Source organism: Camelina sativa, chromosome 3 (assembly GCF_030686135.1).
Source record: "Camelina sativa cultivar CO46 ecotype springtype chromosome 3, ASM3068613v1".
In the NCBI taxonomy this organism is placed as follows: domain Eukaryota; kingdom Viridiplantae; phylum Streptophyta; class Magnoliopsida; order Brassicales; family Brassicaceae; genus Camelina; species Camelina sativa.
Window position 1 is genome coordinate 19,510,303 of NC_141882.1, and position 14,944 is coordinate 19,525,246.

At 37.0% G+C, this 14,944-nt stretch overlaps 2 protein-coding genes and 1 non-coding gene across 4 annotated transcripts; 1 reads left to right on the forward strand and 2 right to left on the reverse strand.

Annotated features, from left to right (window-relative positions):
* The first annotated feature begins 2,128 nt into the window (after window positions 1–2,128).
* Window positions 2,129–6,943, forward strand: LOC104777638 (uncharacterized). Of its 2 annotated transcripts, none has more exons than XM_010501923.2 (20): window positions 2,129–2,384; window positions 2,465–2,619; window positions 2,709–2,840; window positions 2,956–3,006; window positions 3,096–3,236; window positions 3,328–3,450; window positions 3,555–3,632; window positions 3,727–3,819; window positions 3,905–4,027; window positions 4,285–4,368; window positions 4,468–4,566; window positions 4,698–4,889; window positions 4,984–5,059; window positions 5,240–5,343; window positions 5,422–5,684; window positions 5,764–5,850; window positions 5,937–6,167; window positions 6,301–6,379; window positions 6,475–6,538; window positions 6,619–6,943. In XM_010501923.2, the coding sequence occupies exons 1-20, from the start codon at window positions 2,294–2,296 to the stop codon at window positions 6,732–6,734; spliced, it is 2,382 nt and encodes a 793-aa protein (XP_010500225.2). In that variant the 5' UTR covers window positions 2,129–2,293; the 3' UTR covers window positions 6,735–6,943. The 2 variants fall into 2 exon arrangements, with proteins under 2 accessions (XP_010500225.2, XP_010500226.2); XM_010501924.3 differs by having other exon boundaries at window positions 2,176–2,384; window positions 2,709–2,863.
* A 149-nt stretch (window positions 6,944–7,092) lies between these two features.
* LOC104777639 (protein EARLY STARVATION 1, chloroplastic) lies at window positions 7,093–10,405 on the reverse strand. Its single transcript, XM_010501925.3, has 11 exons — window positions 9,817–10,405; window positions 9,498–9,589; window positions 9,193–9,386; window positions 8,877–8,916; window positions 8,517–8,598; window positions 8,347–8,424; window positions 8,135–8,260; window positions 7,855–7,976; window positions 7,723–7,762; window positions 7,450–7,524; window positions 7,093–7,367 (listed from the first exon to the last, which is right to left on the reverse strand). Exons 1-11 carry the CDS (start codon window positions 10,113–10,115, stop codon window positions 7,211–7,213), a joined length of 1,305 nt encoding a protein of 434 aa, XP_010500227.1. The 5' UTR covers window positions 10,116–10,405; the 3' UTR covers window positions 7,093–7,210.
* A 3,468-nt stretch (window positions 10,406–13,873) lies between these two features.
* On the reverse strand, window positions 13,874–13,980 carry LOC147947541 (small nucleolar RNA R71). Its single transcript, XR_015595590.1, has one exon. It is a non-coding gene; the product is annotated as a small nucleolar RNA R71 (small nucleolar RNA).
* Window positions 13,981–14,944: the final 964 nt, after the last annotated feature.

Below are 14,944 nucleotides of genomic sequence, written 5' to 3' on the forward strand. Positions count from 1 at the left end.
TGAATACTATTAGATAAAGTGTTTTATGGGTTTCAAAAGACGGTTAATCAACATGACAAAGGGTTCGATAGGTTACATCGTTTAAATGAAGCAGTTAATTTTTTACAATTATAGGAAAATAATTTTTAAAAAATACTCTTTTTGTAATATCCATTTTCAAAAATACCCCTTTTTTGGCAATTTTATTTTTGCCCTAATTTAATTTTTAATGATCATTTTACCCTTAGATGAAAAGAGTTTTAAAAGGTATTTAAAAGGTTTTTTAAACATCTTTTAAACGTTTTTACATGGTTTTTATAAGGTTTTTAAAAGGTTTTCAAAATGTTTTTAAAAAGGTTTTTAAAAGTTTTTAAACACCTTGTAAACGCATTTACAAGGTTTTTAAAAGTTTATAAACACCTTGTAAACGCTTTTACAAAGTTTTTAAAAACGTTTACAAGGTTTTTAAAAGGTTTTTAAACACCTTGTAAAAACGTTTACAAGGTTTTTATAAGGTTTTTAAAAGGTTTTTAAACACCTTGTAAACGAATTTACAAAGTTTTTAAAAGCGTTTACAAGGTTTTTAAAATGTATAAATTTCAAAAATTTGGCGGGAAAAAAAATTTTTGGCGAGAAATTTGTTTTTATTTTGGCGGGAAAATTTTCATTTTTGGCGGGAAATTTTTTCATTTTTGGGGGGATTTTTTTTTTATTTTGGCGGGAAAGTTTTTTGATTTTGGTGACTATACATTCTTGTTGTCATTCAAAAAAAGGGTAATTTGGTCATTTTGTATATGAAGATGGGTAGTTTTAAAAATAGTCAACATGAAGGAGTATTTTTAAAAAGAACGTGGAAAATGAGGTATTTTTGAAAATGCCCCTTGAAAGGTGGTTAAAAATAAAATGGTTATAAAAGATGGAAAGTAAAATGTGGTTGAGTTAAAACAAGCGGTTAAATAATAATTATGATTCGTAACAAGCAGTTTAATAATAAAATTATTATTATAGAAAAATAACATAAACAAAAATTCAGTTTTTTTTAAAACTCTTTAAGAGAATATTATAAGTGGAAAATATATTTTTTTTAAAAGAAAACAGAAAATATTAAATAGTTATAAAATTTCCAACTGTGTGTTTTATAATTTGGGGCCTTGTATCTCACATATTATTGAGCGGTTGTCAACCACCTCGTTTAAACTTCTAACCGCCTCTTTTAACTATATATCCTACACATTCGTTTCATCTATCTGTTTCAATTGCATATCTTGTTGGTAACAAAACGAGCGGTTGAATCTCCAACTCTTTTTAAATATGCTATTAATAAAAACCAAATCTTATTAGACTTTAAGTAACTATTAATTTTTTTAATCTATTTAGTAAAACAATATTTCATCCCAAAAATTAAAGCAATAACCCCAATTCATGTACGCAGATTTCGATCTTCGAGACTGACTAAGAAGTTTTGTTGCTTATTGGTATGGCCTAGAAACTGTATTTACCATTGAAATTAGGCCCAAAGCATGTGTAGTGATGAATGAGGCTTAACGTAATCAAAAGAAATAGAGGGAGAATCGAAGAAGAGTTAGAGTGAAGAAAAAGGAAGACAAAGAAGTTTCTACATAAAAAAACTTTTTGATTGATCGATCATATATTTCGTTGATTTAGACGATTCATGCTCTGTTCACTCTCTTACGAACAAAACTAAAGATTATAAGGAAAGTAAAGAGAGTGAACAAAGCATGGCTCGCTGGCAAAACGTTCATCAAGTGATTAGAAATGGTACTTTACCTCTTGAAAACAAATAGTCCTTATTCACATACGCATGAAGAACAAATGTATTTGTGACAACTCGTTCTGCGGATCCTATTAGCCCCCGTTAGCTGCCCCAACAGACCCCAAGCTGGCCGTGCAGGGCATCGATCCTAACCCCTTACTGTTGACAGAAACTATTCATCCAAATTCACCAGTAGTTTATTAGTGCGCCAGATATTTCTCGAACCCTGGTCCCTATCCTTTAACAACCTTCAACGGGATAAGGTGTCCCCAACCTTTAACGACTTCGTAAAAGAACACGGCCTTACTTTCTTCTTTCTTACATGGGCTAGATATGTGAATAGAAGTGATAAATATGTACAGGCCCATTAGGCCCATCTTCTTTTAACCAACGATCGTATCAGTATTTCCTTCGTCTTCTTCACGAAACCCCGAGGAAGAAAAGAAACTGAAAAATTGAGATTAGGGTTTAAACTTTAAACCTCAAAGCCGCACTCCTCTCTCGCTGTGCAGACAGTCACACCAAATCCAGCAAGAAGCCATGGGACCCTCTCGAGTTCAAGTTAACAAAGCTCACAAGACTAGATTCTCCTCTAAATCTTCTCGCAACCTCCACAGAACCTCACTCAAAGGTATCCTTAACGTTTACGCCTCCTTTAATCTTCAGAGATTGAGTAACTCTCCCAAAATTGATCCGTTTTTATGGAATCAGATGGTGGCAGGATTGGGAAATCGGATAGTAGCTATGTTAAAGGTGCTAGAGCTGCTCGTGTTCAGCGTGGCAAGATGCTTCGAGAGCAGAAAAGGGCTGCAGTTTTGAAGGAGAAGAGAGCATCTGGGGGATTAAACAGTGCTCCTCGTGTCATCGTGAGTGTTTTACATTTTTGTTGCCCTCGGTTTTACGTAGTGTTTGTTTGGAATTAACCCTTACGTTTTGTGTTTTCTAATGATGACAGGTCTTGTTTCCCCTCTCTGCTTCTGCTGAATTGAATTCACTTGGTGAAGATGTTTTAAAGTTACTAGCTTCTGATGGTTCTGGAATTGCTTCTTCAACAGTTGCATCTTCTGAGTATAAGCTACGAGCAACTGTATGTGTATTCCATTTCTGATGGTTGGTGGTGTACTAAGTTTGGTTTATATGTATTGAATTGACTGCTGAAGACTAATTCCTTGTGTGGTCAATGCTGTGAATATGTATCACAGGTGTTAAAGGCGCCTTATGGGGATCTTTTGACATGTATGGAAATGGCCAAGGCATGTGCATTATTGCTGCATTTGTTGGTTCTTTCTGTGAGCAGAGTTTGGTCATAGGTGCTTACTGACTTTTTTTTTACTGGTAATAGGTTGCTGATTTGATGGCTTTTGTAGCATCTGCAAGCTCTCCATGGGAAGAGAATAAATCTAACTTCATAGATTCTTTCGGAAGTCAGTGTCTTTCTGTGCTTAGATCAATTGGTCTACCAAGTACCACTGTGTTGATTCGTGTATGTTCTTCGTGCTCTATATTTTCATAGCCACCAGCTCTCAAACTTTGCTTTTCGTTGAGCTTCTCATGGTCGTTTTGCATGATTTCAGGATTTACCCAGTGATTTGAAAAAGAAAAATGAGATGAAAAAGATATGTGCCTCTCAAATTGCTTCTGAATTTCCTGAGGATTGTAAGTTTTATCCAGCAGATACCAGAGATGAGTTGCATAAGGTAAATTTCAATGACTGATTTCTTATATTATCTTACTGAGTTATTTTCAATAGTTTTAATGTCCTTAATTACTTGAAAATCCATATTTCTGGGAATGTTTGCAGTTTATGTGGTTATTCAAGGCACAAAGGCTTACTGTACCTCACTGGCGAAGTCAACGACCATATGTTGTGGCTCAGAAGGTGTTTGCCTTATGCTTATATTCATAACATCTATTTTGAATATGTGAAAAAGGTTTCATAGAACAGAAGTTGTAACTTTCAATGGTGCATTTAGGTTGGGATGGTGGTGGATGATGAAAGCTCAGGGATGTGCACTCTACTTTTCTCTGGTTACTTGCGTGCTCGCAAACTTTCTGTAAATCAGCTGGTAATCCAGCCATTCTGTTCTCATCAAGCCACTCTACTCTCTCTATGATGCCTTATTATTATTTTATTTATTTATATTAAATTAGGTCCATGTTTCTGGCGTTGGCGATTTTCAATTCTCAAAAATTGAAGTGCTGAAGGATCCAATTCCCTTGAATGAAAGGAAGAATCAGAATTCCATGGAGTTGGATGCTTCACATGATGAAGAGGTAGATATGATATTTCCTCTGACATATTGACAAACTTCTATCTATATTATATTATAAAAGATACTTTGAATTTAGTGCTAGAACAACATCCTTCAAACAAAGCTATAGACAAACAGCTTATATGGTTTCTGTAATCATGATACGATTACTTTCTCAGTTGAAAAATAAGATGTTATTGTGCTTTCATGATGCTATCTTCACGGCCTTCCCTCTGTCAACTCAGTTTATTCTTTTGTACCTGTGTTTAATTTGACCAGGTATTGAAGTCTCTGGTTCCTGATCCCATAAAACAAGAGCCTTTAATAGTTGAAAACACTCCAGATCCTTTAGCAGGGGAACAGGTAAGTCTGATTAGTTCTCTTACTAAAGAAGCGGGCAGCTGGCTTGTCTTGTTATCTGTTCTGGAAAGTCACTTGTTGTGTAATTTTTCCATTGCGTAGACATGGCCAACAGAGGAAGAAATGGCTGAGGCTGACAAAAATCAGAAACAGGGGAAGCTAAAGAAGAGGAATTTGCCGCGAGGGACTTCAGAATATCAGGTTTCTGGATGATTTTTTAACATGATATTCGTACCCCTTTTTTAACTATTCTTCCCTCTGGTGCAATTTCTCCAAAAGATATGTTATAATTTAAACCCCTCTTATGTTGGTTGTTATGATTTGGTTTGCAGGCTGCTTGGATTGTGGATGACACAGATGAAGAGGATTCTGATGATGGCCATTCCGATGATAACGGTATGGTCTTTGATAGAGGAGAGGATTCCAATCAAGAACGAAGGTATGACCAAGACTTTGAGGATGATGAAAAATCACTGAACGTGCGCGATTTTGATAGTGCAACTCAGAACGACTCTGAAATGATGGTAAACATAATTCTCTTTTGTGACTAACGAAACAGTATTTTTATTATCATCTGAGTATCTTGGTAAAGTTTTAAGCCAATCTGCTCATTAACAGGACGATGAAGACTTGACAGAGGAGCAAATTAAGGAGGAAATCAAGAAAATCAAAGAGGCACATGCTGAGGACGAGGGTTGGTGTTTATTTCCTATGTGGAGTTATTTGCTATATCAGTTCTAGATATATGTTCATATTCAAATGAGTCCTTGTAGAGTGTCTGAATCTCTTTTGTGCTTATTGATTTTGTCGCTTCTGTATTTTGCTCGTTGAGATTGCACAAATTGAATAAAAAATTTCTGTTATGATTTGTCAGAATTTCCAGATGAAGTAGAGACTCCTATTGATGTTCCTGCAAGAAGACGTTTTGCAAAGTACAGGGGTCTCAAATCCTTCAGAACCTCCACGTGGGATCCAAATGTAATAACACTGATCTTGATGTGAAGTTCATTATTTTTATTAAACTTGTTGCTAATTTTTTCTTGTTGGCATATGCAGGAGTCTTTACCTCAGGACTATGCCCGAATTTTTGCTTTTGATAACGTCGCCAGGACTCAAAAGCTTGTGCTCAAGCAAGCCCTGAAGATTGAAGAAGAAGACAGAGATGATTGTGTACCAACTGGGTCATATGTACGGATGCATATTAAAGAAGTGCCTCTTGTTGCCGCCTCTAAACTATCCTCGCTTGTGAACACGACGAAACCCATTATAGGATTTGGGCTTTTGCAGCATGAATCCAAGATGTCGGTTCTGCATTTTAGGTAATCACTCTTTAGATATCTGTTTGTTGAGATCTTGGGTGCCAGCTATCTTCTCATCACCTATGTCTATGCTTTGTAGCGTAAAGAAGTATGATGGTTATGAAGCTCCTCTTAAAACAAAAGAAGAGCTTGTGTTCCATGTCGGATTCCGTCAATTTATTGCAAGGTAGCAAATTATTTCTCTGCTTTATCTGGTGCAGTAGCTTTTCTTGCTTGCAATCTTTAATAATATTGGTCTGGGGAAATTTCTAGGCCGGTATTTTCAACCGACAATTTTAGCTCGGACAAGCACAAGATGGAGAGATTCCTGCATCCTGGGGGTTTCTCGTTGGCTTCTATATACGGCCCAATATCTTTCCCGCCACTTCCTTTGGTAGTTCTGAAGATTTCTGAAGGGTCAGGTGCTCCTGCCGTTGCTGCCCTTGGTTCCTTGAAAAGCATTGAACCCAACAAAATAATTTTAAAGAAGATAATATTAACTGGGTAAAGTTATCACCTTCCTCTTTCCAAGTAGAATCACATATGCTAGTTTGCATAGATACTAATGTTCTGACATGGAACTGAGATATCAAAAATTGCTGTAATTCTAAGCTGTTCAAAATATGGTTTGGTTCAGGTATCCTCAGAGAGTATCAAAAATGAAAGCTTCAGTCAGATATATGTTCCACAACCCAGAAGATGTGAAATGGTTCAAGGTGAGAGGGAAAAGTAGAATTGATTGATTGAAACTTTTTATGTATTAGTTCGTACATTAAGCTAAAGCGGATGGAACAATGTTTTTGTGTGTCAGCCTGTAGAAGTGTGGTCAAAATGCGGGCGTCGTGGTCGCGTGAAGGAGCCAGTTGGTACTCATGGTAAGGGATTATTATTAGGAGAGATTAAAAAGCCGGAGTGTTGTTTTTATAATTTTACATAAAATATGTGAACTGTGCAGGGGCGATGAAATGCATATTTAATGGAGTTGTTCAGCAACATGACATAGTGTGCATGAACTTATACAAGCGTGCTTATCCCAAGTGGCCTGAACGTCTGTACCCGCAGCTTCTTTGATTTCAATTTATAGAATGGTGCTGATGATGTTTAATTTTCTCTGAATCTCATTCATACTTTTGGTTATGGAGGTGGTTTAGTTGAAGTCCTCCAGTTTTGTCCTCTGTATGTGATAAAACTATGCATATTATCTTTCTCATTGTTCTCAATACAGTTAGAATATGGTGCTGAAGCTGAATCATTATAAAGCTTAATTGTTATGATAGAAACAGATGAGTTTACTTATTTTTGATACGATACATGTTGATGTGCATCATCTTATGTATCAAGATATTTTAATTACTCAGCCTATGTGGACATGTGTTCTATACATAGAAATTAAAGGGTGAGAGAGAGGACTACTTGAAGAGAGATTCAGTTATGGACGTTGGATAAAATGGATTAGAATCATCTCATAATTCACAACATTCTAAATTTATGGAAAAATGACGACAAAAAGGCTATTATGCTAATAAGCTAAACAAACAGATGCGATGTCATAGTGGTTTATCAGGGGGTTGGTCGGACTCAGGAGGCGGAGATGGCCCAAACTCGAGGTTCGGGTAGACACCTGGAGGTCTCTCTCGGGGTTGGATCGAGAGCAACTGTGTTGAATCACCTACGACATCTGCCCACCCATAATGTGGCTCAGCCCTTCCCCAAAAACATGATCCAAAGATATATTAATAAACCAGAAAATTAGATAATATGTTTAGATGTAAGCTCTCTCTCTTACTCATAGTATGTTTCTTCATCCACCACTATGTCCCAGCTTTCTCCCGTTGTACTTTTTCCGTACTTATGAACCTTTCTGCAATCACATACATAATAATATTAGGCCTCCATTGTTTCAACTGCTCATATATGCATTTGCAGTTACATTTGAAAAAGTTGCATTTTCATATTACAAATATTTACATCAAAGGGAAAGAAATCATGTTGTGGATTCATTTAGTAAAATATATACACTAAGGCACAAACATCCGAGACAGTAATCAAAATTCCTTACCCGTTTCCAAAGTGTTCCTCTCCCCACGTTCTTGACCAACCTACAAACATGTAAGATAATCGAGTCACATGGGATCAGAACGTATTAAATGAGATGAGAGAAATCAAGGAAGAAGAAGAAGAAGGAACTCACGGTCGCTGTTAGGTGATACATGCCATGTCTCTCCCTGACGTGAACCTATCCCACTGAAAAATTTCTCTTCCCACTTGTCACCCCATTTGGTTCCCAACTCTGTCTCAGCCCATTTGTCAGTCCTGGATGGTTCACCAATAACAAAATCTCAAATCTCTTACAGATCAATGTTCAAGTAACTCCCATCCCCGTTTCTGGGGATCACTCGGAGCTTATAGACTAACCAGTGACCGAAACGTTTAGAACTTGTAAATAAAACAGAGTAGTTAGAAGTGAAAACCATTTGAGCACAGATCCTCTTCCATCATAATGTTCTCCCCACTTTTCCCACCATGACTGCTCATTTAGTCTACCATATTTATGTGCTCCTTTCTCTGTCCATCCTTTAGCATCGTACTTCTCCCACCTGATTGTCAGTGAATGATACTATTAGTCTAGCAGCATATGTTCCCTAATATTCAAACAAAAGCACTTGTGTTGTCATTGACCTACCATTTCTCGTACCAACCAGCATTTTCGGTTCCTGATTTTGCTTGCTTTTGTGCACTCCTTTCTATCCTCGCTAGATTACTGCAATTTAACCAGTTTCACAATGAGACGACTGTAAGAATCTAGCAAAGTGAAGATGCTAAAACTGGTAAAGGAAATGCTAGAACATAGACCTCCACTCATCTTGATGAAGCACTTCTTGCCAAGTTTCCCACCAAGAGTCCCCCTCAGCAATTTTACCAGATTTCTCCACACCTACAAAAAGCTCACTCCACTGGGGTGAGAATATGAAAAAACGAAAACACAGAACTTGACACACTCAAAAATCATCATGAAGTACCAAAATTCCAGTGAAAAAGGGGAAATGGAAAGGAAGTGAAGCATAACAAACTAAATATAAAGGTAACTTCCACCAGTTTCAATGCGGGAACAACACCATTTAAACATCCCACCTATCAAACCAGGTATGATCTTTCCAGAAAAATAAAAATAACGGAATAAATTTAAAGTAGAGTAGGATAGGAGTACAATACCTAATTCTTTGTATCCAGTCCAGTCACTTTTCTCCCACCACTGTCAAGGATATCAATAAATCCGATTAAACACGTCCACCTGGGTTGATACTCCATGAGGTTACGAAGAATAACCTCAAGATAACTAGACTGAGGGAACAATAATAATTCAATCCTAGTATTTTAAGATCTATAAACTTTCTTTTTCATTAAACTCATACGGTCGGTTTTCTGACAAGGCAAGCACTAGTAAGGTATGGTAAATATCAATGGCCACAATAAGAAGAAAAGCTACGGGAGTCTGTCAAGTTTAACACTAGGGGTAACGATTTTGTACCGTTTCGGTCCACTCAGAAGAGCCATCATGAGATTGACCACCCATCCTTGTCCACCTACATCTGTACCCATTATCTCCCAGGTCCTGTCCACTTTCTCTAAACCAACTACTTCCATCTTCATTAGTGCCAGACTCATTGACATTCTCATTCAACAAATCGATCCCCCAATCCTTTTCATTAGCAATCCCGGTGTCTACAATAATCAAAAATGACATGGTTAGAAGTATCCGTCACGGTAAGACATCTATATAAAGTAGCAACATAACTCGGAACGCGGATAAAGCCATATAAAACGTAGATTAACCTCTTTTAGGCGGAGTATCACGGGACTGAGGGCCAGTAAGCCTTGGAGTACAACGAGGGTAGAACTTTTCTTGCTTTGACAAAAATCGAGATCTGCCAAAGCCAAACCAATTTATGGAGCTCGTCATTTCACTTTGAAAACAAAAAAAAAGACTCACATAAACAACATCAAAGACTTCCTAAGAAGCCAGCCTTACTAGAAAAGAATAAAGAACATACTGAACAAAACAAAGCCAGAAGCCTTCTTCAATTGAAACAAGAATCTTCAAAAGCAAGGATACCAAATTAAATTGGGGAAAATCAAGTCCATTTACACTTACTTTGGCGAGGCAAATGGCACAGCAGATGAAGAAGTTTTGATACCGGCACCGTGGGCACTCGTCTTCTGATCGAAACGCCGTTCCTCAGACATCTCGCAGCCCCCAGAGCGACGAATCGGTGCGAGCATATCTGCAACGCAGCTAAATCTTCGAATCGGAGCTCCGGCTTGATCACCATCGAACCATAGTAGTTTCCTTTTCCACTTCGTTAGGCGCAATCCATGATTACTTCTTGTTCCAACCCCGAATCGTCGTCCGAGTTTGATGTCGAGAAGAGAGACTGCGGAGCTTGCCGCCATTGCGCTCACAGACTCGCCATGTGTATGAAACTTGAGAAATGAGAAACCCTAGGATGCGAATTTGCACAACTCTCGATCCGTGGAAGCGAGCGAGCTCAGAAGAGAGAGAGAGAGAGAGAATGAGAAAGTGTTTCAGTTTCAGTCCAGTAGAGAAGAGAAAGCCCGAGGCGAGAGATTATATATATAAGGGTATTCAATCCGGGTTAACCAATCTGATACCGACCGATGCGATCTATTCCTAACCGAGAATACTCGAATCCAAAATTGGAACCATATATATATCTTGGGTATGATTTGTTTTTTTGGTCGAAATTGCTATATGATTTTAAATACAATATAATCTCTATAAATTAATACTCAATAAACTAATACTTTCATAAATCAATATACTTTTTAGTTTTCGGTATAATCAGTATATCAATATATTTAATAATTTCATTAATTTTATTATATAAAGTTGATTTTTCAAAGTTAGTCATGAACAGTATCGTGAAACATGTTAATTATACTGATAAGATGTTGATATCTGTCAAAAAATTATTATTTTTCAAAAAATTTTTTTTCAAAAAAAAATATTAAGACAATAACATATAAATTTTTTTTTTCAAAACAACTAATTAAGATAATAACATTGAATTTACATAAAAATTACATCTTTATATCTGTAAAACAAAATCCTAAATCAAAAAAAAAAATTAACAAAACTAATATATTTACATTGTACACTAACCTTATATTATATGTGTTTTCTCAATTAGATTTTGACATTATAAACAAAAAAATAATAATTCATGAAACATGTATATCATTATTAATCAAGAAATAGTGAATAACAAATCTAAAAAAATAACATAAGTTATGTCAAAAGAATTATTATTTTTGAAAAGTAATAGGAACAACTAATTAAGAAAATAATATTATATCTACATAAAATTTACATATTATTTATATTAAGAACTGCTTGACAGAACAATTGAGAAGCTATTTTGTGATTTGAGAAGTTGGAACGCTAAACCGTCTTAAAATTGGTTTCAAACCTGATTTATGTGGTTTTCTATCGAATTTGGTTCGTAAACCGTTTAAATCCAGTTATATAGAAAAATATATGAGAACTGTTGATTGAGGTAGAAATAAGTTGAGAACTTACGATTCGAGAATATTTGAGAAGATGATGTTCACATATTTTACCTTGTCTTACCTTAGTTTATTTACGCATTTTGCATGTTTTACTAGCTTGTTAGGTCATCACTGAGTAGTTTTAGGGCTGTTTATGCATTAGAGTAGATTTGCATTGCATTGCATTGTTTCTTGCATAAACATGTGATTTAGGACCCAATGGAGCATGAATAAGTGCTGAGGGAGAGTGAAGCCATCAAGAGAAGCAGAAAAAGGAGTTAGAGCAGAAGAGAATCAAGATCCGGAAGTTTACTCGACCACCACACTCGACCAGACACTCGACCGTATGCTAAAAGGGACTCGACCGACTGAAAGGAGCAGAAGAAGACCTGACTCGACCATGCACTCGACCGAGCACATGGTCGAGTCAACCGAGCAGCTTCTCTATTTTGTCTTGTAGCCATTTTAGGGCTTCCCTACTTTTCTATATATGCCCTTTGTACTCTATGGCCGCTGACAAGCCACTTTACAGAGGAAAAATATCAGAAAACCTAGTTTTTACCTTTATTGGGATTTTAGCTTTTAAGTTTTCATCATCAACACTTTTAAGCTTTTTCTTGAGATTTTCATACCTTGTTGCTTCTGTAACTTTTTGGGTATTGAGAATCTAAGTTTATTCTTTGAACAAAGTTGTAGATCTTCATCTTATCTTTCTAATAATGCAAGTTTCATTGATTTCTAGGTTTATGATTTTGTTCATCATGTGTTGTTCATCTGAGTAGTGTATTAGGATCTTAGGGATGGATTAGGCTGGATGAGAGTTATGGTAGTTTAGACTGATCAAGCTTGATTGTTTAAATATCTCTTCTAGATTAGGCATGCTCTATGTTGTTCTTATATCTTAGAGGGTAAGAACAGATCCTAGGTTGTTTAGCATCATACCAATGTTTAAGCTTCTGGATAATACTAATGCTAGAGATTACTGTTCCTATCCCAAGAGATTGGTTATGTAAGAAGGTTTTTGACATGTGATGATCTGGATCTTTATGCCTGCTTTTTTATGCAATAGCTAGTGAGAACTAGATCTAGGAGTATCTAAGCTTGATTGTTATTGTCATGAGAATGGATTAACAAGTATTGGAAGATCATTGTCTAGAGATAGCTCACTGTTGATTGAGGTTTGTTGGTCAGTTTAGATTAGTATAGCTCAAGTCCAGCCCATGAATCCATCCCTGGGGCCTTCTGTGTTTATTGATTTCTCTATTTGATTACTGTTATCCGCTTTTTGTTTGATTTACTTTCAACCTGCTCTGTTTGATTGTTAAGTTTTGTTCTATTCTTCGTAGCTTCCCACTTGACCCATTACTCGATCGAGCATACGATCGAGTGCCTGCTCGAGTCCGTTTCCCAGTTCTTGCTTTATGTCCTGCATTTTTCTAGTTTCATTCCTGTTTCATTGCATATCTTAGTTTCAGTTATTATCTTGCATTTAAACTGTCATCTTAGTAGTTTTACATTTTGCATTTACATTTCTGTCATCAAACTATTACACCAAAACCATTTTCATATTTGGCTTAACTTAGATAAGTGTTTACATCTTGACTGCTTGAATCATACTCATTATGGATCGACATCTCTTATACTGCAACTGCATAAGAGTAATTGAAACCTCTTGCATTCCACCTGATCATATATCTTTGGTTTTAGCTTGTGTTTGTTGTCTGATTGCATCATTCATATATTCACAAGTATTCCAAACTCACAAAAAGATATGTTTCAATCTGGCGCCGTTGCCATTTGAGTAGTTGTTTGTGACAATCAGGATTTACACAAGTTTAAGATTAAGTTCTATTGTTACACTTGATAATTACTGATTTGAATCTTCATCTGCTTGGTTTTTTTGAGTTTCAGGTACCAACTCGACCCTGCACTCGACCGTCTGTACGTTCCAGTGATCGATCGAGTCACCAAGCCAGATTCAGTCAGTCTTCTAGTTTAAGTCAGTTCGATCCTCAACTTGAGCCAGTGCTCGACGAAGTGTTAGTTCGAGTGGTTGATCGAGTCACCAACCAAAGTTCACTCGAGCAAGTGCTTGACCGTCTGTCAGTTCGAGTAGGTGATCGAGTCCGTACATGTAAACCAGATCGAAAGGAAACAAGAACTTTGAAAGATACATTGAGCACATCAACCGTTTACCAAGAGATTTGAGGCAACAGAGAACCAGAATCCTTTAAGAACAAGAACACCAACTGCTCATGGATCCACCCATGTAGAGACCAAGACAGATTGGAGCAGGTGATGCTCCAAACACCCACACACAAAGGACAAGAATAGTTCCACCTACAGTAGCAAATAATAATTTTGAGATAAAAAGTGGGCTGATTACTATGATCCAGTCAAACAAGTTCCATAGTCTGCCTATGGATGATCCCTTAGACCATCTTGATGAGTTTGATAGGCTCTGTGGCCTGACCAAGATTAATGGAGTAAGTGAAGACAGTTTCAAGCTCAGTCTCTTCCCATTTTCACTTGGAGACAAAGCTCACTTGTAAGAGAAGACTTTACCAACAGGAGCAATCACAACCTGGGATGGCTGTAAAAAGGCTTTCCTGGCCAAGTTCTTCTCTAATGCAAGGACTACTAGACTGAGGAATGAAATATCTGGTTTTGCATAGAAGAATAATGAGACTTTCTGTGAAGCATGGGAAAGATTCAAAGGCTACCAAACCCAATGTCCTCATCATGAGTTTAGTAATGAGTCCCTACTTAGCACACTGTACAGAGGAGTTCTACGAAAGATCAGAATGTTGCTGGACACTGCATCAAATGAGATTTTTCTCAACAAACATATGGATGAAGGATGGGAACTGGTAGAAAACTTGGCTCAATCAGATGGGAGTTACAATGAAGACTATGATGGGACTGTTAGATTTGTTGAACCTGCCCAGGATGAGAAGTACAAGAAAGATTTGAAGACTGTGCATGACAAGTTAGACAAGATTCTTCTTAGTCAACAGACAAACATTCACTTTCTTGCTGATGAAGACACAACAGTTCAAGATGGGGAGAATGAAATGGCTGAGTTGTGTTATGTTCATAATTAAGGTTGTTTCAAGCCTTACAACCAGTTCAAGAACAACAATCTGTCGTACAGAAGTACTAATGTGGCAAACCCACAAGACCAAGTCTATCCAGCCAAACAACCCCAGCAACATAACAATTATGTACCCAAGCAGCAAAACCAAAGTTTCCAGGCTCCAATGTGTCCCCCACCAGGATTTCAGACTAACTAGAGTCAGGAAGTAGATTTAAGAGCTATGATGCAGCAGATGCTACTTGGACAAGCAAATGGGCAGCTTGAGACATCAAAGAAGTTGGCTGAGTTAAACCAGAGGCTGGATTCTTCTTACAATGATCTGAATATTAAGTTTGAGAGTTTGAATTCTAAACTCAAGTTCATGGAGAGTAACATTGCTTCTACATCAGCTCCTAAGCCAAACCAACTACCTGGAAAGGCTGTTCAAAATCCAAGGGAGTTCACAACTAAAGTAATCCATTTCTATGAGGAAGCTGTCACTGAGGACAATGAAGTTCAAGCTGGGGAGGATTTGTCATAAGACAAAGCTCAGAGTGAAGGTTTTACACAACAAACAGAAAACGGAGTACCACTCGACCGTGTACTCGACCACTCACACGATCGAGTGCATGATCGA

Excerpts from the sequence above, each read along its gene's own strand:
- LOC104777639 (XM_010501925.3), bottom strand. The coding sequence starts at position 10,115 with ATGGCGGCAAGCTCCGCAGTCTCTCTTCTCGACATCAAACTCGGACGA. Across the intron at positions 8,261-8,346 it reads GCTGGTTGGTACGAGAAATG|GTGGGAGAAGTACGATGCTA; the intron begins GTAGGTCAATGA and ends ACTGACAATCAG. Across the intron at positions 7,368-7,449 it reads GATGAAGAAACATACTATGA|GGCTGAGCCACATTATGGGT; the intron begins GTAAGAGAGAGA and ends TTTTTGGGGAAG.
- LOC104777638 (XM_010501923.2), top strand. The coding sequence starts at position 2,294 with ATGGGACCCTCTCGAGTTCAAGTTAACAAAGCTCACAAGACTAGATTC. Across the intron at positions 4,890-4,983 it reads AGAACGACTCTGAAATGATG|GACGATGAAGACTTGACAGA; the intron begins GTAAACATAATT and ends GCTCATTAACAG. Across the intron at positions 5,685-5,763 it reads ATGTCGGTTCTGCATTTTAG|CGTAAAGAAGTATGATGGTT; the intron begins GTAATCACTCTT and ends TATGCTTTGTAG.